Source organism: Balaenoptera borealis, assembly GCF_965194805.1.
Source record: "Balaenoptera borealis genome assembly, chromosome: 19".
NCBI classification, from domain to species: domain Eukaryota; kingdom Metazoa; phylum Chordata; class Mammalia; order Artiodactyla; family Balaenopteridae; genus Balaenoptera; species Balaenoptera borealis.
In genome coordinates, this window is record NC_138878.1 from 68,079,007 (window position 1) to 68,104,087 (window position 25,081).

Genomic DNA, 25,081 nt, shown 5'->3' on the forward strand with positions numbered 1-25,081 from the left:
ACTCAAGAGAAGGGAGCGATGAAGGCGAAGTGCTGAAAGCCCTAGAACACACCATCTCCTACACCTGAAGCGGTGACGGCTTGAGGGACCCTCCACTCACCTGAGCCCGGTCCATAAGCGCCACGGCCGCCATGGGATCCTCTGAGAAGAATCGAGTCGAGAAGCTGGCGACTGGAGCGGGCTCTGCGGGAGCAGCCGAACCCCCACCCCACACTGAGCGGAGTGGCCTCGGGACGACTGTCGCACTCCGAGCCCCAGGCTCCCCCTTGTAAAAAGGCGCTCAGGCTCAGGGTGCCGCCTCCGGAAGCGGACAAGGACGGAGGGCGGGTGCGAAGGCCTCGGGAAGAGCGCAGCCCCGACTGACACCTCCGCGCAAGGCGGCCCGTCCCACGACAGGGACCATGGAGCCTAACAACGACGCGGAGGGAGGTCCTATCCTTTCTACTGTCCTTCCCTGTTCGCTTCCGAAGAGCCGCATGGAAGGCGGACCCCAGCCAAGCCTCCCAGCCAACCTCCTCAGCCACTCTAGACAGCCCTGGCGCAAGCAGAAGACGTCACGGCCGCGACGCCGGAAGTCCCGCCCCTGCCGGCAAGGGCGGGAGGAAACGCCCATTTTCCGGGCTGTCATTGGCGCAGCGCGGATGCGCCAGGCACAGACTTATGGGTAAAGGAGTTTGTGTCCTCCATCCAACCAGGTAACGGGACCCTTTCTGGCTCTCCCCGACAGCGGTGCAGAGGCAGGTGGAGGGAGAAAGGTCGGGGAGGAATTTGGTCGCGGAGGGCCAGAGCTCCTCTTAAAGGCGACGCGTCCAGATTTCCGTGGTCACCTGTGATAACGCCGCGTCCTCCACCGTCTCCAGCAGGTGGAGCATTCTTTCATGCTGGGAGAACTGCTTCACCTCTCTTGAGTTTTGGGGACTGAGATTTAAACTGAACAATGAATATCCCTCTCTCGTGCAGTCTTCGTTTAAAAACATGAAATGTTCTTCTAATTCGTTCATACCCAAATTGGGTCAGCATCACTGTGAACTTACTAAAAATGCAAGTTCTCGGATCCAACCTACACCTTCTGACACAAACCACCGCGGGTGGAGCTTTCATTAAAAGTCATGACCACTTCCCTCCCCCAAAGTTCAACTAAAATGGGAAAATACTACAGCCTACCTCATGGGAAGTGAAATGAAAAGTGCTTACCACAAGACCTGGTGCTAAATACACACAAGCTATTATTGTTATTCATCATCTCCACAAGGTTCTCACACATACAGCTATAGGAGGATATCAGAGGCTCCTCTTTGCAGAATCATTGATCATGTTTTTTAAAATATAAAATACAATCACTCCCTGAGTCAGCAAGTAGCATTATAGGCAATGGTTAAAATTTTTGCATAAAGCACACCTGTATACCTTTAGTTTCATTTTTTTTTTTTTTTAACTTTAGCTGCAGGAAGTTTTCATAAACTACAGGTAACTCTATTGTCAAAGTGATACATTTTTACAGGACATATTATTCAAAACGTAGAACTATCAAGACTAATTGTCCTTAGGCTTAAGTGGACAGTGGAATTAATATAGTTTCAAATCATGGTTTATTTCATAAGATGACGCCATAATTCATATCTAATTCACAAGAACAAAGACTCAAACTCCTCCTGCCTTCCCGTTGAACTCTGAGAGCAGGGAAATCCAGGTATAAATGCATGATCATGAGATGGCCCAACCTGATATCTAGTGCCTCAGGGTCACCAGGTATGGTCCTCCTCCTCATGAAGACATTATCTTCCCATCACCTGGACCTGCAGCTCCCAAAGGAGCAATCAATAACTCCTGGGGAGGTGTGAAAACTGGAACCAGTGAGGCCCAAAGAGGCAACCACAAGAAGGAGCATAAATGAGAAGATAAATCAAAGAAATATTTTACACGATCACTCCTGCCCATTTCAGTTGGCCAAAATTCATTTGCATGGTCCCAAATTTAGTAAGGGAAGCTGGGACATGCCTGTCCTCTTCGGTGTCCAGAAGGAGAAAACAGTATTGGTGAACACCTAGTGACTTTCTAGCACAATCCATTGATTTGATCACCAGATGCCCACTTTAGTATTCATTCTCTACATTCTACACTCTTTTTATTTATTTATTTATATTTTGTGTGTGTGTGTTTGTTGTTTTTACATTCTACACTTTTATACCCTCACTGACGTGATATCCAAAACTCTATCCGTTCACTGACTGCATTGCAAAGTTAGTATCTCTACGTGATGTCTTCTGCAACATACATATACCTCCACTCACACTCAGTATAAAGTTATGTGTCAGGGACACAGTGGAAGGACATAATGAAACCGTTGGAAGAAATAACCGCCATCAGGTTTCTATACGCAACAAATGCATCCTTGAAGAAAGCAAGTAAAATATGACTATTTGAGACCAAAGGTGAGAAATTTAATGAAAAAAACAGCCAAAACGAATACTTTAAAAACTATGTTTAAGGTTGGAAGAAAGTGATCCCAGGCGAGTGGTCTGCGATGATAAAAGGAATGAGAATCTGGGAGAGGGGTGCATTTGTGTATGAATACAACCACTCATTATCTGTATAAAACATTAATATTTCCTTTTTGGAGACAGAATGATGGAATTACCTTGCATATCCTCAATAGCACATAAGCTGAGATGAGCAAATTAATGTTTAAATCTCTTATATTTTCCAGAAAAAGATCAAAGATGTTAATAATGCTACACTCCGTGTTAAATAAGTACATTGTCATTTTTCAGCTTAAACACTAATAAACAGAATCAGAATATATACCGTGCAAATCTGAAGAAGGAAAAATTGAAATGTAAAGAAATATTCAATAGAAACTTTAAAAAAAGAAGTGTATAGATCAACTGAGGCAAAGAAAAGCACACCCACAGAAGATGTATTTAAACACAACTATATCAGCTATCACATGAAATGAGTATGAAGTAAATGCTTACATTAGCAGTCAGCAATTTTTGATATTAAAAATATCCAGGGCTTCCCTGGTGGCGCAGTGGTTGAGAGTCTGCCTGCCGGTGCAGGGGACACAGGTTCGGGCCCTGGTCTGGGAGGATTCCCACATACCGTGGAGCAGCTAAGCCCGTGAGCCATAACTGCTGAGCCTGCGGGTCTGGAGCTTGTGCTACGCAACAAGAGAGGCCGCGATAGTGAGAGACCCACGCACCGCAATGAAGAGTGGCCCCCGCTCGCTGCAGCTAGAGAAAGTCCTCGCGCAGAAGCGAAGACCCAACACAGCTATAAATAAATAAATAAATTTATTTAAAAAAAAAAATCCAACAATAGAATGGATACAAAAGACTCTCTAAAGTATAACATTGCAGAATATATATAAAACATGTTTTGGAAAATATACTTGTTATAATTATTTAAAAATTAACATATGAAAACACGTGAAACGTGTGTTTATATCAGAAAAAATTTAATTTTAAGGGAAAAAGCATTACCAAGAAGATAAGATACTTTAAACTGTATATTTAATTTAAAAGACTGACTCGAATTACATGAAGTAACAATTTCAGAATAATAAGGATAAAGATATAAATCCATGAATATATGAGGCATTTTTATAGCAGCCATTCAGTAATTAGTAGAAACAGCCAATATAAAATCGTTAAAGTTCTAGTGGATTCACACACCAATATTGATAAATCTGGCCTGACAGAGACATCTGCATACAGATACAGCATGTTTATATTTAGTACAAGCTGAACATTTACAGAATTGTCAATAAACTGACCATAAAAAAGAACTTCACTTTGTATAGAATAAGACAAGAATGTAATCAAGATGTCCACCAACAACGGAGATACATGGAAAATGCAAAAATGTGTTCGGAAATTGTTATAAAATACTGAAAAAAAAATTACTGAAAAACCCATGCATCACAAATGTGAAGAAATCAAAAATGTAAACTTTTTTTTCGAATAGTGACATCCCCATATATTCTTTAGAGATGTGTTTAATAAAATTCTATAGGGACATTAATAGCTTTAAAATATATATCACAAATAAATAAAGGATGATAATTGACAAGAGAGAGGGAATGCCCTGGCGGTCCAGTGGTTAGGACTCCCCGCTTCCACTGCAGGGGACACTGGTTCAAGCCCTGGGCAGGGAGCTAAGATCCCCGCAAGCTGCACGGTGCGGACAAAAAAACAAAAAAACGAAAAACAAAAAACTGCAGTAGAGAAAACCACAGTAATGGCTCGATTCATATAAATTTCAAAATCAGGCCAAAAAAAACTATTATTAGCGATACACAAATGCATACATAAGATGTCAAACTCTGAATTAAAAAAGAGAGTGAGTAATCCAAAATTTTAGATAAAGGATTCTTCTGAAGTAGAAGATGTGATTTGCAATCTGTGAGGTTCATAAAGGAATTCTAATCTTGCTATGCTCTTTTTATCCTGCAGGTGTGCATTGGTATTTATTTATTTTATTTATCTGTATTTTTCCTATATGTGTAATTTCAATAAGATAAAGAGGACAAATCTTAAGTTAAGGGCTTAAATATTTGCATGTCAACACCCATAAAAACCCCACCCATACAAAGACACAGAACATTCCAAGAGCCCTGCACAAAGTGACCATTATTCTGTTCTTTGTTACCATGTATTAGGTTCACCTGTTTTTTAACTTTTCTACAGAACACTACAGTATGTGTACTGCTTTGTCTCTGACTTACATCATTGTCACTCTATGCCTTTTTCTGAGATTCGCATGCATTGTTGCATGAAGCAGTTTTAATTACTGTGTTTCCTTCCATTTTGTGACCATATCACAGTTTATTTAAGCATGTTCACATTGGTGGTGGGGCGGGTTGTTTCAAGTTCTTAGTTGTTATCAATAAAGTTGTTATAAACCTTCACGTATATATATTTTGGAGAAAAAAATGCCCTCATTTCTAATGAATATATGCTTGGAATTGGATTTGCATGGTTCTAATATATACATATGTTGAAATTTAATACAAATCTTGACACGAAAGAGTTAAAGTTGAAATTAATGAAAGCACTGTATGAGAATCAATTGGCTGTGTAGAATTTACAGTCGAGCCCATTGAATATATTATTATCATTTGTAAATTGTGCACCACACATCCATTATATCAGTAAAATTTGTAATCAACTTATGTAATCTACATGCAACTTTTTTCTCAAGACCAGATGTTAAACATTTATCATCACATTCCTATGTGTACAGATCTGATTATCTGCATTTAGGAATGCCCGTGTAAATGTGTGTGTATGTGACCGAGTGAGCTCTTGTGTGTCTCTCTCTGGATGGCTACACCTATACGTGTATGACCATTTGTACATCTGCATCTGTCAAAGTGGCTGTACAAAGGTGTCTACCTTTGCATCTGTACATGTGCCCTTCTCTCCATGTACCCATCTCTACTGTCCTTGTGTTCTCCTATGTAGCCTCTTTGACACAGGAGTTTCATTGTGTGGATGTCTCCATACTCTTTCTGCATCTGTGCCCCTGTGTCTGCATGTACATGTTTGTGCCAATGCATGCATCTGTCTGTTGCCCATGCGTGTCCCTGTGAGCACTGTTCTTGGAATGTGCAGGACTTCTGTGAATATGTGTCTGGGTGTCTTTCTATGTCTGTGTCTATTTGTTTTCCTAGGTGTAAGTGTGTGTCTTTAGTCAATATAAATATATCCTCTCTATTTTGTCTGTGTCTCGGTGAGTATCTGTGTGTGCATCTGCATAGGATTTTGTGTCCCACGGATGTGTCCGAGTTACACATTGCCGATTCATTTTTGTGGAGTCCTATGTGTGATAGTGTTGTAGAGTCTACTGCTAGTCTACATATGCCCCGTGACATGTCTGGGTGTGCCCTGTGTGTACCTGCCTTTGGGTGCCCATGACAAATGTGCCCATGCTGCACCCACATCCCTTGCTCTGCACTAGCCCAGTCATCATAAGGGAATCTCTGAGTGCCACTCAGGCTCCACAAGCAGTTGGGCACTCCTGGAACAGGGTCCCTGCTGGGATATCTGTGCCCTCAGCTTGTCCCAACTCAGAACTTACCTCCTCTGGGAGGCCTCTATGACCATCCCCTCAGGTGGGCCACAGTCTCCAAGCCCTGGCCTCAGAGGTCCCTACACTGAACTTTCAATTTCTCAGGTGCTCCAGGATAGATAACTAATAAGAACCTGCTGTATAGCACAGGGAACTCTACTCAGTACTCTGCAATAGCCTATATGGGAAAAGAATCTAAAAAAGAGTGGATATATGTATATGTATAACTGATTCACTTTGCTGTACACCTGAAACTAACACAACATTGTCAATCAACTAGACTCCAATAAAAAAAAACGTAGCTCAAGTACCCCAGGATCACTCCCACACCCCCATCTTTGCACAGGATGTTCCCTTTGCCTAGAGGGAGCCATCTGTATTATAGGTTTAAATTGTATACAGTTTTAAATTATGTGGGAGGGGTTGTGATTGGAAGGGGGAAAGCAGAGCTCTGAGGGATCCCGGGGGCCAGGCAGCTGGTCTGGCACTCACCTCTGAACTCCGGGATTATCCTGCTGAATACAGTTGAACTAAAACAAATAGACTGCCAGCTATTTCTCCAGGGCTTTTCATTGGCTGAGTCCTTACCAGGAAAGAAGAGGAATCTTTCTTCTTCCTTTTGGGCTCTGCTGTCAGTTGCAGGCATGAGAGCTCCCTCTGCTGGTCTCCTGACTCTATTTCACGGAGGTTTCTGTGTATTCATTTTTCACAGAACACCGTCCTCAGTCAAGGCCACTCAGTGACCATGATGAAATGAGACAATGACAAAACCACCCTATCATCATATCTGAGCAGACAACCAGAGTCCTGTGCAAACAAGCAGATAGCCCCCTCTCCTGGGTAACATGAGTGACAGCTCCATCTTCCACTAGCTGCTGCTTTAGTGCCGCTGCCTTCCCCTGCCTTGTAAATAACAAGTTTCAGGATATCTGATCATAAAACCAACCCCGTTTCCTGACAGCATCCAGTTCAGACCAAAGCTCCATTTCCTTAAACTCTTCTGAAAATCACTGAACACAAGCCCAGAGCCTAGAAAAAGTCCTAACATCTTCGTACTGAGGGCCCCACATTTCCCACGGTGTGGTAACCCACACTGCAGCACACCAATAAACCTCACTGCTCCACCACAGGTGTCAGACACGTTCCTGGTGCTGGACGTACTAGCACCACATATCTGCAGGCCCGAATGACCCCCGAACTCCAGACTGCACATCCAACTAGATCAACCTTTCCTCTTAGATGTCTGATACACACCTCAAACTGCACGAGTACAAAACCCAACTCCTCATCTCACCCTGACCTGCTCTCACTGCCCACCCCTCTCCCCTCTACAGCCGCGGTGACTGTCAACTGGTTCCTGCACCAGACAATGCTCTTGTCAGTCTGTCTTGACACCTGCTATTAACTTTGCTAGAGATGTTCTTCTCCAACTCCGACCCTGCCTGTGGGTCCTGCATCATTCAGGGGTCTCCGCATCAACCTCTTGCTTCTTTCTAATTTGCTTATTAAGCTTTAGTTCAACGTCCATCTTCCCATTTTACACACAAGAACACTGAACCCCAAGGATAAGTGACATGACCAAGGTCATGTGGTTGGGGATAGGCCTGGTGGAGACAGGCTGCAGCCCCAATCAATCCCAACTCCAAACTCTTAGACCCTGGGTCGCTCTGCTGCCCCCACATCTACCCTCACACCCCCATATTTCGATTCTTCTTTATCTTGTAGTTCTGGGGTCCCCAGGCACATTTCTGTCAAAGCAACAGTTCCTTTATTGCACCTACTTCAGTTAATGTGTTCTCCATGTGAGAAGAGCTCCCAGGGAAGGGCTCACATCTCAGTCACCTGTATGTCTCAGCTCTTCACGATGTGCCATGTGAATGAAGGACAGGGTCTCATCACTCTTGCCCAAACAGCAGCAAGGTCGTAGCTGGCCCTTCTAGTGAACACGGAAGTGAAGACCAGATGGTGAGAAATGGGAGAAGAGAACTGACCTCAGAGTCCTTCATCCTCTGGATAGTATGTGTTGGCTTAAAATATATATCCGCAACCTGAGAGTTGCAAGTTAAGATTTATTGGGGGTAAAAAAGAGGACTGTAGCCCAGGAGACAGCATTTCAGGTAACTCTGTGAAACTGCTCCAAGGAGGCGAGGGAGGAACCAGGATATATAGGAGTTTTGCAACAAAGGACAGGTAATCAGGAACATCAAAAGATTATTGTTAATTAAAGAAAACCAGGTATCTCAAGTTAAGGAATTTAGCGCTTTTCTATGTATGGGAAGATGCAAGAGTCTGGGCTCACTGAAATCATTCCTTTGATATGCACCTCAGCTATCTGGGGCCAGTATCCTGACACATCCTGAGTTTCCTCAGGTCTTACACAGGGAGTGGCTGCAGTCTGATGCCTGCTAGATGGCAGGCATTCTTTTCAGCCCTGAGTTTCTTCAGCTGACGGCTCACGTTGGAGGGCTGCAATCGTTGATGACTGTGACATCCTTTGTTTATTGATATGGCAGGAAATATTCCATTTCTCATATGTCACAACTGCTTTGGGAGAGATACAGGCCTGGGTCTCTGGATGTGCTGCGTCATACTGAAAAGCTCCCAGGTGTGGAAAGAAACAGCCTCTAGTAGAGGGTTTCTTTGACACTCAAGGACCCAGAAGTTCATCTTCAGGTATACCTGTAGCCAATGCCCAGACAACTAATTCCTCCTAAGAGAGGACAGAGGAGGGAGGAGCCCTTGAGAGGCAACTCTCTTTCCCAAATAATAGAAAACTCAACATGCTGTCAATAAAAAATTGTATCAACTACTGACTCATGAAGAAGTGCCTGCACGATAATGAAATGTGGTCAGCACTACAGAATGGCTTCAGCTCACAGTGGTGATGCAAAACTATCAAAACTATACCTGTGCTTTTTTTTTTTTTTTTTTTTGGCCAAGCCACGTGGCTTGCAGGACATTAGTTCCCCGACCAAGGATCGAATCCGGGCCCTCGGCAGTGAAAGTGCCAAATCCTAACCACTGGACCGCCAGGGAATTTCCGAAAGCAATAGTTTTAATCCCTGGTTTTCTTCATTTAATATATATTTCACAAATTACATAAGCGTCTTATAGATGACTGTCATTTGAATTAATTTCAGTTCTTGGTTATTACCAAATTGTTATAAACTTTGTGTATATGTATTTTGGTTTAAGAAAACACTCATTTCTAATTAATATGTGATTTGCTTGGTTATAAAATATAAATATGTTTTAAAATAATAAGAAATCCTTACATCAGACCATATCGAAACATTAACTCAAAATAAGTCTTAGACCACAATGTAAGAACGAAAATCACAGAATGCTTTATAAGGCAAAAGATTTGCAACTTTGGGTTGGACAAACTCTAAGTATATAGATAGTACACAAGAAGAACACATAAAAGAAAAAATAGGTTTTGGATTACATAAAGATTTAAAATATCTACTCTTCAAAAGACACTGCTAAGACAATAGAAAGACAAGCCAATGACTGAGAGATTCTATTTGCAAAACACATATCTGATTAAGGGCTAGCATCCAGAATACTGTAAAGGAGAAAAAACCCAAATTCTTACAATTCAATGTTAAGAAGAAAAAAAAATGAACTAAGGATTTGGACAAATAACCATTGATATATGAATGAACAATGAACATAAGAAAAGATGCTCAATAGCCTTAGTTATTCCAGTAATGCCATTTAAAAACTGCAATAAGATTACTACACACGGGCTAGAATTGCTACAATTAGAAAGATTGACAATCCCAAGTGCTAATGAGGATGCAGAACAACTGGAACTCCCATATCCTGTTGGTGAGACTGCAAATTGGTACGGCCACCTTGGAAAACAATTCGGTAGCTTCCTTTATAGGCAAATATACATATACCAGAGCACACAGCTGTTCTCTTCCTAGATATTTACACAAGTTAAAATGTTTCCATCCAAATATCTGTTGCAAATATTCAGGACAGTTTTATTCACAATAGCCAAAAACTTGGAAAAGTTGTCCATGAACTGGATAATGAATGAACGAATTGTAGCATATCCAGAAAACAAAATACTACTCAGCTATAAAAGGAAGAAACAAGGAACAGCATGAATGAATATCAAAATCATTATGCCAGGTGGAGAAAAAAAAGACCATATATAGGATGATTCCATTCATCTGATATTGTAAAAAAAAGGCAACAATGCAGGGAAAGAAAACAAATACGTGGTTCTTAAAGCTGGGGTTGGGGAGAGGAGTAAGACTGCATAATGGAACATTTTGGGGTAATGGAAATATTTCACACTTCATGGTGGTCATGGTCACAAAATTGCATATATATTTGTCAAGACATCAAAATATGTACCCTTAAAAGGGAGATTATTATTGAATGCAAATTGTACTTCAGTGCATAAGGAATATTTAATTAAAGTTTAAGATAACTCAGTGATGGACCTCAGATCCTCTCCTACACTTGTGCAAAAAACAAGAAAAAAAAAAAAAGCCAGAAAGCCATAAAAATTTTGAATTGGGACTTCCCTGGTGGTCCAGTCACTAAGACTCAAAGCTCCCAATGCAGGGGTCCCGGGTTTGATCCCTGGTCAGGGAACTAGATCTCACATGCCACAAAAAAAAAAAAAAAAAAAAAAAGAGACCCGGTGCAGCCAAATAAATAAATAAATAAATAAATCTAAAATTTGAATTTATTTTACACTAGGTGGAAATGTTTCAGTGGCAGATTTAGCAAAAATAACTACAGACATCTGGCATATCATTTTACAGATTGAAAATATTAACATCACAAGGGGAAAGTTGTAGAGAGCCACGGCGAGGGGCCAGCACACAGTCCATGAGGAAATGCACACTGGGGGTGCCAGGATTTAGGGAGACTAACACAGAAAACTTCATCTAATGTTCCTTCAGTGAGGAGCAGTGGAGTTCCAGAAATGGAGATGACGTGTCCCAAAAATACTGGGCTTCTGAGTAGCTGGGTCCTCCAGTGATTTTATTTTATTATTTATTTAAAAATTTTTTTGGCTGCACCACGTGGTTTGCGGGATCTTAGCTCCCTGGTGAGGAGGGAACTCACCCTGGTTCCCTCCAGGAACCAGGAGGGAACCAGAAGGCTGGTGAGGAGGACATGGCCACAGAATTCAGGAGAATTGTGACAAGAGTTTGGATAGATTATAAAAATAGGATTGGCAAAATTTCTTGCTGCATCAAATATGGCTGTAAGCAAAAGTAGAGAATAAAAGACCATCCCAATTTTTCCCCCCCTGAACATTTAAGGAATGGAGATGAGGAAGTCAGTGCAGTGAACGGGATTCAGGGAAAAGATCATGAGCTGTATTTGGACATGGGTTTTTCTGAGATGTCTCAAGATGGAGATGTCAGAAGATGGAGACATCTCCTGGGTAGGTGGATATGAAGGTCTGGAGGCCGGGAAGGTTGCTGGTCTGGAGCTTTCTAAGGGGTGGAGGGTGTGGGCTGGACCAGGTTGTAGCCTGGTGGTCAGATTGAAGAAAGAGAGTCTAAAGTTTGTTATTTCAGATGGTCTCCGTGGTGAGGTGTGGGGAGACTGAGACTGGAGGGCAGGGCACAGATGGGTGTGCATCCCTGATGGTTCTTCAGAGAGGAGCAATCCGGCTGTAGGGTGAATTCTGGCCTGTGTTTGTAGAAAGTTAGATCCAGATGGGGTAAGGAGCTGACCTGGGATGGAGGTTGAGTTGTGAGTTGGTGTAGATTCTCCCCACTGCAAGCTTAGCAGGCCCTCAAGACCACTCCTTATAGAACAAGGCAAAGGTTACTTGGGGTAGTGGAGCAGCTGTTCCCAGACCAGGGCACTGCCTCACCTCCTCCAGCCCTCAGAGCAAGAGGAATGATCTACTGTCCGGCTGAGGGCTCCCTGCATCTCCCTTCAGAGGACCATGTTACAGCCAGGCTCAAAAGGACTAGTAGCTGACCTGCCTTCTCAGTGCGTCCCTGCAACTCATTAACTTAAGAATACATGAAACAGTTACTGATCTAAACACTAATGAACCGACATCCCTCAAAATATGTGTGTAGGTAGGCAGTTAGAAATGAACATGTTGAATTAGTTAAATTTATCCAAACACTTAATAATTGGTCTGCATGTTAATATACCTTTAAGTATTTCCTTATGATGAAAAATTTTATGTATCACATTCAGACTAGTCAGTCCTAAGCTATTCCCCTTATTCTCCACATTTTTATTGGGAAAACCCCAATAAAGGCTCTGGTCTAGGTCTCCCCTTGTGCCTGCTTCTGCCTCCTGCTCAAATCTGGTGCTTCCTCACATGGCCCTGTGTGGCATAGTGTTCACTGTACACTTGGGAAATAGAAATCATAGAAATTTTTTCAACAATACTGACCTCTCTGTGTGCTCACTTACTCATTTACATCCATAAATTCAAATCTGGTGGGTACAATGGTTCATACACTTACCTCTTCAGGATCTTCAGTTCATCCATGTTAGGATGTGGAGAATAAGGGGAATAGCTTATGATCAACTAGTCTGAATAATTCAGGTGAGTTTTCCAGCTTCAGAGCTGTCCCTAGCTGTCTGGTATCTGGCCCTGGGTTGATTTAGGGCAGGGGATATATTGATTTGGTGTATGAGAGTCAGATAAGAAGGTGGTTCAGACCATGGGCTCTGAATGATAGGGGAGATATAAACACATTTGGCTTTTAGTTTGGCCCTAGAATTGATGGATTGAGACTAGACAAATACAGAATGGAAGGAAATACAGCACACAAAGCTGCTCATGGAGTGAACTAACCCAATTTTTACAGGGCCTTGTGGTCTTTGAGGAGGTGTCCATGTATTTCTCCCAGGAGGAGTGGGGACTCCTTGATGAGGCTCAGAGGCTCCTGTACCGTGATGTGATGCTACAGAACATTGCACTTTTGTCTTCCATAGGTAAGGCCCTCCCACTCACCCCAGCATCCTGGGCTGGGCTCTGTTCTTCCCCGTTTTCCCAGGGGCACCTCTGACCTTCCCACAGTGAGACCATGGGTACTGCTTCCTTTCCTGGTTTCACCCCAGCATCCTGGGCTGGGCTCTGTTCTTCCCTGTTTTCCCAGGGGCACCTCTGACCTTCCCACAGTGAGACCATGGGTACTGCTTCCTTTCCTGGTTTCCTGGCATGTGTGTTGTTGGTGCCAGGGCTGGGCTCTGTGCACTGTAGTCCTTCTTTCCCAGCAGTCCCATCCCTGCTGCTCTGGGGTCTTGTAAGACAGGGCTCAGGAGTCAGAAATCTTGAAGTTTGTCTGAAAGGTCCCACAGCCTTGCATGTCCCTGGTTGGGTGACTCTGTCTAGAGGCATGGAACCTCGGTGTCCCAGGCATTCCCCTGCCTTTTGCTGACAGACTTTGGAGCCTGCCTATGTCAGGAAGTTCAGGCATTGACTTGGTCACTACTTGTGGGGACCACTGGGTTGTTTCTCTAAAGACCCTCCTTTGGTATCCTTGTAATTTTGTTTTATTTTATTTTGTCTTATTTTTCTACACAGTTTCGCTGTTGTTGTTGAAGTACAGTTGATTTACAATGCTGTGTTAATTACTGCTGTACAGCAAAGTGGTTCAGCTATACATATATGTACATTTTTTTCTTTACATTCTTTTCCATTATGATTTATCATAGGATATGGAATATAGTTCTCTGTGCTATACAGAGGGTCTTGTTGTTTATCCATTCTGTATATAAAAGCTTTTACATTTGCTAATCCCAACCTCCCACTCCATCCCTCCCCTAAGGCTTATTGTTTAAGCTACTTTTATTCTTGGGATTCTATTTACTGTATGCTGTGGGGGAGAATAGAATTGGGCTCTGCCAGAATAAAAAGTACAGAGTTCTGGGGCTCTCAACTTTGTGTGCTCCAAAGGAAATAGAAGGAGGACAAACAACAGCTCTCAGGGTAGATCTGGCCTAATTGCATTGCTGCCTGAGGCCTCCTAGGAAAGTCTGAAGGACCCCTGCACCACGATCTCATGCCGTGAATGTGAGGATTATTTGTGGTTCCACAGTCACTTGGGGCAGGTGGTTTGGAAACAACAGTATTTGGTGGTACCATGAGTTGAGGCCCTTGAATTTAGTGGATGTCCCATGGCATAATTGACAGATATTTGTCTCCTGAGACCCACCTAGGAGCTGTGTGTCCTGAGGAAAAAATCATGCGGGTATATGCATGTAAGACTTAACAAGGCCCAGGATGGGTAACATATTCTGTACAAAAACAGTGATTGGATTAACTGGAACTGGGGGGAGACTGCAGCAAAGTAGGGTGGATAGCCTCTTTCAAAGGGGTATCTGTAAATGTTCCAGTAACTGGCTAAGTGGTAAGAAAGGGTACATAACTCGGGACCTACAGTACAGTCCTCGGAAATCTGGGTACCTCCCCTTTAAGAACCTGAAAACCTGCCCCCGCCTCAGAGTCTCCGGATACTCCCCAACGCGACCTTTCCAGGAGGTGGGGAGCACCGCCCCTTGCCTGGGCCTGGGGCGCTATGAACTACATTACCCGGAAGGCACTGAGCCGCAGGAGAGCGGCACTTCCGTTCTAGAAGACGGCGTCTGGGCGGGCCTTCCGGCGTAGACCGCGGGCGACGGTTTGTAAACTCGGGGAGTTAACTTGTTAACTTGCGGGGAGCTTCGGAACCCTGGGCCGGCCTAAGGTTAGGGAGCCTGGAAGCTGCTGTGTCCTATGATCTGAGGAGGGTCTGAGGCTCGGCGTGGGCGCCATCTGGCCTGACTCTGTCTCGGAGCCAGGACAGGGGCCACCGTGCCCGGGACCCTCATTCGCCCACACACTCCGCTGGCGGCGGCGGAGCTGATGGGTCCAATCCAGCTAAATCCTGCGCCGTCCGGGCCCTCCCTCAACTTTTCTTATTCTGCAATATTTTGGTTCTAAATCGAGGTTCTCTAACGAGTGTCCTATACTTATTTGTCCCTCCAAATGTTGGTTTTCCCAATTTTGAAATATGAACTGCGTGGGGAAAAAAAATTGCAGAGAACTTACACGTGCAGATGAATAAGCCGCTTTAAAATTAATATCTGTTCACCGCTCAGGTCAAAAAATGCGATGTCGATAGGACCCCATAAGGCTCCTGTGCGGTCCTTCCAAAACAATTATCTCCATTTCTCCAAAGTTAAGGTGTTATCTGATGTTTCACGTAAGCATCTTTCTTGATAGTTTTGCCAACTATGTGGAAAATATTCAACGACTGTAGTTTAATTTCTCTCGCTTGTTGTAAGACTTTTTATGAACGGAATCATATAAATATTATGACGTGTTCATGTGCACAGTATGGTGTGACTTTACCCATGTTTTTCATGACTGTCCATTCATTTTCCTTTTTGTGCAGTATTCTGTAGATATGAGTATGAGTAAAGTGGTGTATTTATAAATTCTCTATGCGTTCTGGGGTATATAAAGCATGCATTTGTCTAGCGTGTATGTTAAAATCATTATTGTATTTAATTGAACATTTCCACTTTGTTTCTTAATGATTGCTTTTATTATTTATTTTTGGCTCCATTGGGTCTTCGTTGATGGCGCGTGGGTTTCCTCTAGTTGCGGCGTGCGGGGGCTACTCTTAGTTGTGGTGTGCGGGCTTCTCATTGCGGTGGCTTCTCTTGTTGTGGAGCACGGGCTTTAGGCACGCAGGCTTCAGTAGTTGCAGAACGCGGGCTCAGTAGTTGTGGCGCACGGGCTTAGCTGCTCTGCGGCATATAGGATCTTCCCGGACCAGGGTTTGAACCTGTGTCCTCTGCATTGGTGGCAGATTCTTAACCACTGCGTTACCAGGGAAGTCCCGAACATTTCCACTTTTTGGTATTGTTTTGCTCCACCATACTAATTTTAACGTAGTTCTTTTAGTGAAATTGTTATACTTATTCTTCATCTATACCATTTTTATGTTTTGATACACACTTATGCGTTACATAAATGTACAGTTTTACAGTATTCACACACTTAGATGGTTTTTTTATTTTTATTTTTTTATTTTTATTTTTAAATTTATTTATTTATGGCTGTGTTGGGTCTTCATTTCTGTGCAAGGGCTTTCTCTAGTTGTAGCAAGTGGGGGCCACTCTTCATCGCGGTGCGCAGGCCTTTCACTGTCGTGGCCTCTCTTGTTGTGGAGCACAGGCTCCAGATGCGCAGGCTCAGTAGTTGTGGCTCACGGGCCTAGCTGCTCCGCAGCATGTGGGATCTTCCCAGACCAGGGCTCGAACCCGTGTCTCCTGCATTGGCAGGCAGATTCTCAACCACTGCACCACCAGGGAAGCCCCTAGATGGTTTTTTAAAGTGATTTTACTCTTCGAGTAATATTTATTTTACCGGAAAATCATCTTTCTCTGGTGGTGTTGCAAGAGAAAATGATTAAGATAGCTTGTTAAAATTTTTCTTTTAAGGGGGACGAAATGAATCATTGTAAGGATAAAAAGTTACAATGCTTCGAATCCCTCGCAAGATGTTAAGAACTCAAGAAGATATTTCCATCTTTCTATAATGAGGATGGAACAGAGGTCAAGTCCTAGCTTATCTCCTTTCTCCTAAGTTTGAAGAGTCGTAAGTGAGGTCCAGTTATCCTGAACTGCTGGAGGCCAAGCACTATTACTCCAACACCCGCTTTATCAGAGCTTCATTTTCAGTGTGAAGCAAGTAAATGGTAGTTCCATTCTCTATCACAGGAGGAAAAAAAACTAGTAGGAAATTACGGAAATCTCTCTGACCGTTTATGGAAAAAAACATGGATATATCAAAGAATATGGAAAAATATAAAAAGTGCATATCCTGGAATTCTATTGTATAGTGTTATGATAATTTCAAATCAGAATTTAATCTATGGATTATGTAAGCTGGAATTTTCTTTAATACGGAATATTAAAGAAATAATAATCTGGAATAATCTTTAATATGACAAAATTAAAATTTGTAAAGGAAGTATAAGACCTCCTGTTGGCCACTTGTTAGGGCCACCTACAAGCTATGGGAAGAGAAGAATCTGTTATTGCCAGGGGAGAAACAGAAGAAGGGAGTCAAATGGAAGTGTCAGAAACAGACCTGTACATAAAATGAGACTTAACTTTTGATATTTGTGATTTAGGACTATAATAGCGCTTTATGACCTGCCACAACCATTTCCTCACCAACAGAATCCCTTATTCTTCTGGCTCACTGGGCTCCAGTCACACTAACCTCGTGGATGCTGCTCAAACACACCAGGCATGACTCTCATAGAGAGTCTTTGTACTCATTTTTCCCATTTCAGGAAAGCTTTTTCTTAAGATGTCCTCATGATTTTATGGCACAACTCTATAACATTTTCTGCCCTGTTTTACATGCTTTACTTTTTCCTTGAGCACCTGTCTTGCCTGAAATAGTAAATGGTTCACTCATTAATCTTCTTTTTTGTCTGTATCACAGATGGGAATTAACGTTACATGGCCCTGCTCATCCCACAGACTCCACATTCAGCAGAACCACTTATGGACCCTGCACTGGTGAGTGTCAGGTGTGCTGCAACTCTTTTGCTGCCATTCTTCCTGGCCTTGGTGTCTCAAGACCCTAGAACCCTACGCTCAAGTTTCTAAGTCCAGGCCAGAGCTTATATGGAGAGATTCCCATTTTTGGCAGCCAGCAGACTGAGATGTGAAAGGTTGTCTTAGGTACAGGGATTAGTATGTACAAATGCTTGGGGATGAGATTGAATTGGGAATGCTCTATGACTTGTATGTGTTAGTTAATGTCTGGCGAGAACAGAGAGCAAGGGGGCAAGAGTCAGGCCTAGAATCGTACTCTAAGAAGGTAGGTTTCTGTTCTGAGAGTGATGGCAGACATGGAATTTTTGGAACAGGAGGGAAAGTGATCTTACTTAGGTCTTAAGAGGCTATCCTGAGCTGCAGTGTGCAGAAGTTTCTAAAGTAGGGGCTGACCAGATTTTCTAATGTGGAGTGGTCACAGATACCTCCAAAGTTTTTTCCCTGTGCATCTGGAAGTGTGGAGGTGCCATCAACTGAGATGGGGAAGTCAGTGGTAGGAGTCCTTTTCAGTGAGACTATTAGGAATTGGATTGCAGCCAAGTTGAGTCCCAGATGTTCCAGAGGCTCCCAAGTATAGGAGACAAGTGGACAGCTGAACATGCAGATCTAGAGTGCTGGGGGAGGCTTCAGGATCCTATTAGGGGACAAGAGAGGAGAGGGGGGCTGTCACAAAGACAGACAAGGAAAAGTAGTGGTCATCAGCAGGAAGGTAGGGGGAAGGGAAAGTCCAGCAGGTGGCCAAGGTTTTCATGGGAGAGTGGCCGTGAAATTGATGCAGAGGGAAAGCAGAAATGGAGGTAAAGTGATACCAAAGTGAGGCTGGTGCTTATTTCTCTTCCTATGCACTCACCAGGCTTTTGTGGTGGAACTTAGGGCTTTTCTGTCAAGGGCTGGGGAGCTGCCAGTGGAGAGTTGGGGCATGCTGGGATCCTGTTGCATTGGCAAGCACTTTCTGAGTGCCACGTGAAGAAGGGTATATGAGGAGACAGGAGACATGCCAATTTTATGGACCAGATTGTGGCAATGGGGATCTGATGTATGAGGAGTTATCCAGTGAGTTATATGCATGTGGGGAAGGTGTGTGAAGTAATTGCCCGAGGTACTAGGAGCTTAAGAGAGAAGGATAGGCCTAAGTGTGTTTGTGTCTGGGAGACATGATCCTGGGGACTCTCAGGCTGTTATCTTGCAGGAGAGGGAGGGGGCCCTACATACCAGGAGCACAGATTTAGATGGCATCTATCTGTCCACATGCCTCTTTTTGCTGAGGCTGGATCTAGTGATCAAGGAAGCATGAGGAGTTATTGGGTACCACTGCCCTCTAAGTCAGGGAACTGTGGAGGAAGATGAGCCTAGAGTGAATATGAGCTGGGATTAGGTGTACTTATGGGGTCCTGGGGAAAGAGGCTGCTTAGGGACACATCTGTCCCCATCATCACAGGGCCCTGTGACCTTTGAGGACATGGCTGTGTACTTTTCCCATGAGGAATGGAGGCTTCTTGGTGAGGCCCAGAGACTCCTGTACCATGATGTGATGCTGGAGACCTTTGCACTTGTTGCATCATTGGGTAAGGCCCTCCCACCTATCCCAGCATCCTGGGCAGGTCTCTGCCTTTCCCTTTTTTTCCAAAGGCAAGTCTGTTTTTTCAGAGCTAGACAGTGAGCACATCTCTATTACTGCTTCCCTCTCATACATGCTGTAGGTGCCAAGGCTGGGTGAGTGTATACTACCTCCTTTCAGAAGTATCCCTAGTACCAGAGGCTCTGAAGTTTTCTGGGTCATAAGACTTGGAAATAGTTCGGTGGGTTCCATTAGCCTCAGCCACTCCCTACTAAGTTGACTCTGTAGACCCACGCACCTCTGTGCTCCAGGTTCTGCCCCCTTCCAGCTGACATTTCCTGGGCCCTGACTATACCAGGAATTGTTGGGGCTCAACGTGGTCACTATTTGTGGGATCCACTTGGCTGTTGCTGTGAGACCCTCCTCAAAGATTCTTTTTGTGATATTTTTCTTCCCTGAGGTTGTTTCGGGATTGGTTGTACCCCTGGGCCAGTACTGACCACTCACCTATCCTGTTTTTCCCTTAGGACCTGCATTTTCTAGGTCCCCTGTTATGTCCAGCTGGAGCTGGGAGGTGAACCCTGGGTACATGACGAGTGGACATGACTGCAGCCACAGCATGAGGGGCTCAAAGTGGGCTTGGCTCCAGTGATTGGCATCAGGGGGAGGAAGTGATGATATGGCTGGGTTCAAATTATATCAGGAACATGTCTGGTGCCCCACAATGTTTTGGTGCCAAAGCCATTGACTGTGTACCTCATTTCTGTGTGCACTGCCCCCATCATTGGGTCTTTTGCTTGGTGAGTCTTCCCTGTTCTGTGACGTGGAGAGGCCCAGTCCCGCACAGAGGCCCTTTCCTAATCAGACCCCAGCTCCCTTGTCCTGAAAACCATCCCAAGGATTTTTTCCTTGTCATGTCAGACACATATTTGTGATGGGGCTGCCCCCTTCTACCAAAATCTGTATGAAGTTCACCCGTATTTCTCTGCTTTCAGGTTGTTGGCATGGAGTAGAGGTCAAGGAGACACCTTCTGAGCAAAATGATTCTGTAGAAGTGCCACAAATAAATACTTCAAAGACAAACCTGTCCACCCAGAAGGGCTGTCCCTTGGAGATATGTAGTCTGGAATTAGAAGGTGGTGTGCATTTAGCTGAGGACCTGGGAACAAACCCTGGCCAGAAATTTTGTGGAGCAAGTGTGAAATTTCACCAGCACAGTAGAGAGAAACTCTTTAGAAGAGACACGGATAAGGAGTTTATGAAGAGCTGCACAGTCCATGCAACCAAGAAGTCTTTCTCATTCCAGGAGCCTGGGAAGGATTTCCCTGGTAGCTCGGGCCTTCTCCAGCACCAGGTCACTGCACAAAAGGACACCAAGTGTGTGGAGGCCTTTCACAATGGACAAAGGCACTATAAGTTCAGTGAATGTGGGAAAGTCTTCAGCCACAAACACTCACTTGCTCAGCATTAGAGTTTCCACACTGGAAAGAGGCCTTAATGAGTGCAGTGAATGTGGGAAAACCCTCAACTGCAAAAACTCACTTGTTCAGCACCAGAGAGTCCACACTGGAGAATGGCCTTATGAATGCAGTGAATGTGGGAAAATCTTCAGTTATAAACACAAACTTGTTCAGCACTGGAGACTCCACACTGGAGAAAGGCCATGAGTGCAATGGATGTGGGAAAGCTTTTAGCTACAAACTCACACTTGTTCAGCACCAGCGAATTCACACTGGAGAAAGGCCTTATGAGTGCAGTGTATGTAGGAAATTCTTTACTCAAAACTCCAGCCTTATTGTGCACCAAAGAATTCACACTGCCTCACAGCCTTATAAATGCAGTATATGTGGAAAATTCTTTACCTCCAACTACAACCTTATTGCACACCAGCGAGTTCACAGGGGCACAAGGCCTTATGAGTGCAGTGAATGCGGGAAACCTTTCAGCAACAAACCCACACTTGTTCAGCATCAGCGAATTCACACTGGAGAAGGGCCTTATGAGTGCAGTGAATGTGGCAAGTTGTTTAGCCAGAGCTCCAACCTATTGTGCACCAGCGAATTCATACTGTAGCAAAGACTTTTGAGTGCAGTGAATGTGGGAAACGTTTTAGCCAAAGCTCTACTCTCATTAAGCACCAGAGTTCACACTAGAGAAAAACCACATGAGTGCACTAAATGTGGAGAATTCTTTAGCCAAAGCACCCAGCTTACTCAACACCAAAATGTTCACACCACAGAAAGGCCTCACAAGTGCAGCAAATGTGGAAAAGTTTTCTGTCAAAGGTCTGTTCTGACTGAGAACCAGAAACTTCATAGCCAAGATAGGCCCTATGAGTACAGCAAATGTAGGAAAGTTTTCAGTCAAAAGTCTACCCTCATTTGTCACCAGAAAGTTCATGGTGGAGAAAAGGCCTTCAAATGAGATGAGAGCAGCTAATGAGCTGTCTCCTTAGTTAATACATCATACTGAATAGGCTCTGTGAGGGAGTCATCAACTGGAAGTTGAATGCCATACATCTGAACAGCCCTTGTGTGCAGATTGCCTATAAGTACCAGGTTCATAGGAAGCTTTTCAGGAGCTATGCTGTACTTCCTAACCTGCCCACGGCCCTTTCCAGACTTAATGTCACTGTGAGTTTCTTACCTCTTCCAAGTGGCAGATCCCCATACTGGGCATCAGTCACCTTACTGTGGTCAGGGTAGGTAGACTTTTGTGCTCTCCTGTCCCCTGGAGTGAAGCATGAATAGCCTGAGCACTTGGGTTTTGTCATTCTCTTCCATCAACTGGCTAAGACAGGACCTAACCAGCTTTGACCATGGGGATCCAGTCTGGGTTCTGCTGGTGGCTCACAGAGGTTTACCTTCTTTGGTGGCATTGTCTCATGTCATGCTCACAATGGATTTTTCTAGCTCCAGGTCACCCTTTTTGGAAACTCTCAGTTTGCTCTGCTCTGTGCCGTAATAAAGACTATTATTTAAGCCCCCTTTCATCTTGGGGTTTGTTCACTCTTAGACTGATGTTGAGAACCATATTGGACTGTTAGGATGAAAAAGAACAGGTTTTGTGAGTGTTGCAAACTTTGTATACCTCAGTGGGGATAGTATCATGGCAGAGGATAGTGTTCACTCCAGTTGTGGTCTAATTTGCATTGCTTTCCAAGGCCTCCTAGGGTAGACTGCAGGGCTCTGTGGGACTAATGTTGAGTCCTGGATGTCAGAATTTTTGGTGGGTTCAGAGGTCACCCTGAGATGAGGACAGTCGTGAGAACCACCAGTGATTTTGGAGCTGGATGAGAGTGGAAGTCGTGTAGTCCAGGCATGTGATTTTTAGGACCCAGGCAGAGGTCCTGGGTAACGCAAGTGGAAACACCTTTCATTGCTCACCAGTCTTCATCGCTACTGCAATAGAATCCCTCCCAAGGACAAAGAGAGGGGGTGGAGTTAACGTGTGGTTGGCAGAGTTCCACAGAAAAGAGATTCAGATTTTTATGTGAAGCCAATTTCTATTAAAACTTAATTGAGCTATATAGTTGGTATGCATTAAAATGAACGTACCTAAAATGTACAGTTTGGTAAGTTTTCATACTTGTAAAGCCATGGATCCATCATCATAATAACAAACATCCAACACCAATATCTACCTTCTGACATGTCTCCCAGGACTCCCTGGCAACTACAATTGATTTACTTTTTTCCCCACTCAATTAGTGTTTTCTAGACTGTTAATATCATTGGCATCTTAATGTTTACTTTAGTATTTGTTTTTTTCTTTCATGATGCATAATTATTTTGAGAATCATCTAAGTTGCAGGTGTGAATAGTTCATTTTCTTCAAAAGGGGTTTTGTGGTTTGTTTCCAGTTTTGGCCACCACAAATAAGCTTACTATGAACATGTGCATAAAATTCTTCATATGAATATATTGTTTCATATTCTAAAATGAATGACTATACCCTTATGCATTCCCATCAACAGTATGGAACCATTCCAGTTCCCCTATAGTCCTCACCAGTACTTGATTGGTATGGTCAGTAGCTAAAATATTGCCTGTTTTAAAGTGTGTAGTATAGTCTGATTGCATTTCCCTAATTCATAATGTTGAACATTTTTATTGTGTTTATTTGCCAGGTGTATGTCTTCTTTGATAAAATGCCTGCCTGTTCTTTTATTTATTAACTGAGAAGACAAATGTGTTGTAACTTCACTTTTCTTCAGTGACTTTGCTGGGTGGAATAAGTGTTTCTGCTATTCACAACATTTAGTTCTCATTATTAACTTTCTCAATTACTTTTAAGTTCTAGACAGTTAATAAAACAACCAATTGAGCCTTATTATGTTTACCAATTTCCTGGTATAAATACTCCAATTTTGAGCAGAGGCAAGGTGCTTCAGATATTTAGGGAATAAAGAGGCATGGTGGTCTTAGGTGTGGGGATAGGCAATCAGAGAAAGAGGAATGGTGAGGTAGTCAATGTGTGCAGGTGTATCTGCATTACAGGCTTCATCATGGGATGCATTTTCAGAAATGGAGGCACTTTACATGATCTGAGGGTGGAGTTTTTGGCCATCTGATGTCAAAAGGTCATTCACTGGACACCTGTGCAGGCCAAGTATTAGGTGTTGGTGGTTCCAATCAGTCTTAACCAGCTCAAACTGGACAAGAGCTGACTCCAAGGTTCCTAAGAAACAACTTGTGCCCCCTTTACTACAGTGGCCACTAGGTCAGAGGTGTTACCTACACGGGTGATTAAGGAGTCTTGTGATTATTATTTACCTAGGCCATGTGAAGCTTGGAGCGTATGCAACTAAAGGGTGTGGGGGGAACCACCAAAGAGCTTAATCACTGAAGGCAGTTTACAAGCAGAGGGGTTTTAATAATGCTGTTCCCTTATATGTGGTTCTGTAAGACGAGCTCAAGAATTTTAGTTATTGGCTTCTGTTAACCCTGTGGGGCACATTTCAAGGTCATCCAATGTGGACCTGGGAAGACGTGCAGTAAGCACACCTTTCTACTCTATTTCCGTTATACAGATGCCCATAAATAACCTTGAGAACAGAGAAAAGAGTAAAATGCAATAAAATAGGAAGAATGTAAGTTTTGACTATTTTCACTTGACCAGTGTAAACAACTACATCACAGGCCTGAGTTGTCCAATCTCTACTCATTCCGAAGAAATGTTTGGCACTTACTCGCCCAACTCCTGGGTGATAACCTCTAAACCCTTGAAACATTTGGCCTAATAGGAGTGTCTATTTACCTGGGGCTTTGGGCCATGTCAGGCAGTTTATGCTAATACTGTGATTTATGGCTGGGGGGGGCAGGGGTTACTTAGGTCTCTCTGTATCAGTTTGACATTTGGAGAAGCTAGATAGTAACTAAGGTCAGCCACACAGGTGCCCCTTGGTCTATGAGACATACTCAAAAAAACTGGACAATATCAAGGCTTATGTGGGGTTCCTGTTTAGTGTGTTGTCACATATGGATGCTGTGAGACTTTTAAGCGAGGGGGCAACTAACTGGAAATGGCAATGTGGTCTCTCCTGGACTGTCCTGTTGCACCATCTTCCTTTGCTGATTTTCACCTGTATCCTTTCACTGTAATAATCCGTAGCCCTTTAAATTTAACAGCTTCTGTGAGTTCTTCTATAGAATCTGAGGGTGGTGTTGGGCATGCCAGAACGTAATTGTGTTTTTAAAAGGCTTTGTTAAGTATAATTGGCTTGGGCTTCCCTGGTGGCACAGTGGTTAAGAATCTGCTTGCCAATGCAGGGGACACGGGTTTGACCCCTGGCCTGGGAAGATCCCACATGCTGCGGAGCAACTAAGCCCATGCGCCACAACTACTGAGCCTGTGTGCCACAACTACTGAATC

General features: G+C 43.6%; 1 protein-coding gene and 1 long non-coding RNA gene across 5 annotated transcripts in view; one reads left to right on the forward strand and one right to left on the reverse strand.

Annotated features, from left to right (window-relative positions):
• The window catches only part of LOC309617264 (uncharacterized protein), a 59,727-nt gene extending 46,594 nt beyond the window's left edge, over positions 1 to 13,133 (reverse strand). For all 3 annotated transcript variants that reach the window (XM_082369283.1, XM_082369278.1, XM_082369282.1), the window contains exon 1: positions 101 to 13,133. In XM_082369283.1, the coding sequence (XP_082225409.1) occupies positions 101 to 133 (33 nt within the window). In that variant the 5' untranslated portion in view covers positions 134 to 13,133. The remainder of the gene's footprint in view (positions 1 to 100) is intronic.
• On the forward strand, positions 13,128 to 24,972 carry LOC309617310. Of its 2 annotated transcripts, none has more exons than XR_014237932.1 (4): positions 13,128 to 14,774; positions 17,534 to 17,610; positions 19,088 to 19,214; positions 19,735 to 24,972. It is a non-coding gene; the product is annotated as an uncharacterized lncRNA (long non-coding RNA). The 2 variants fall into 2 exon arrangements; XR_014237933.1 differs by having other exon boundaries at positions 20,203 to 24,972.
• Positions 24,973 to 25,081: the final 109 nt, after the last annotated feature.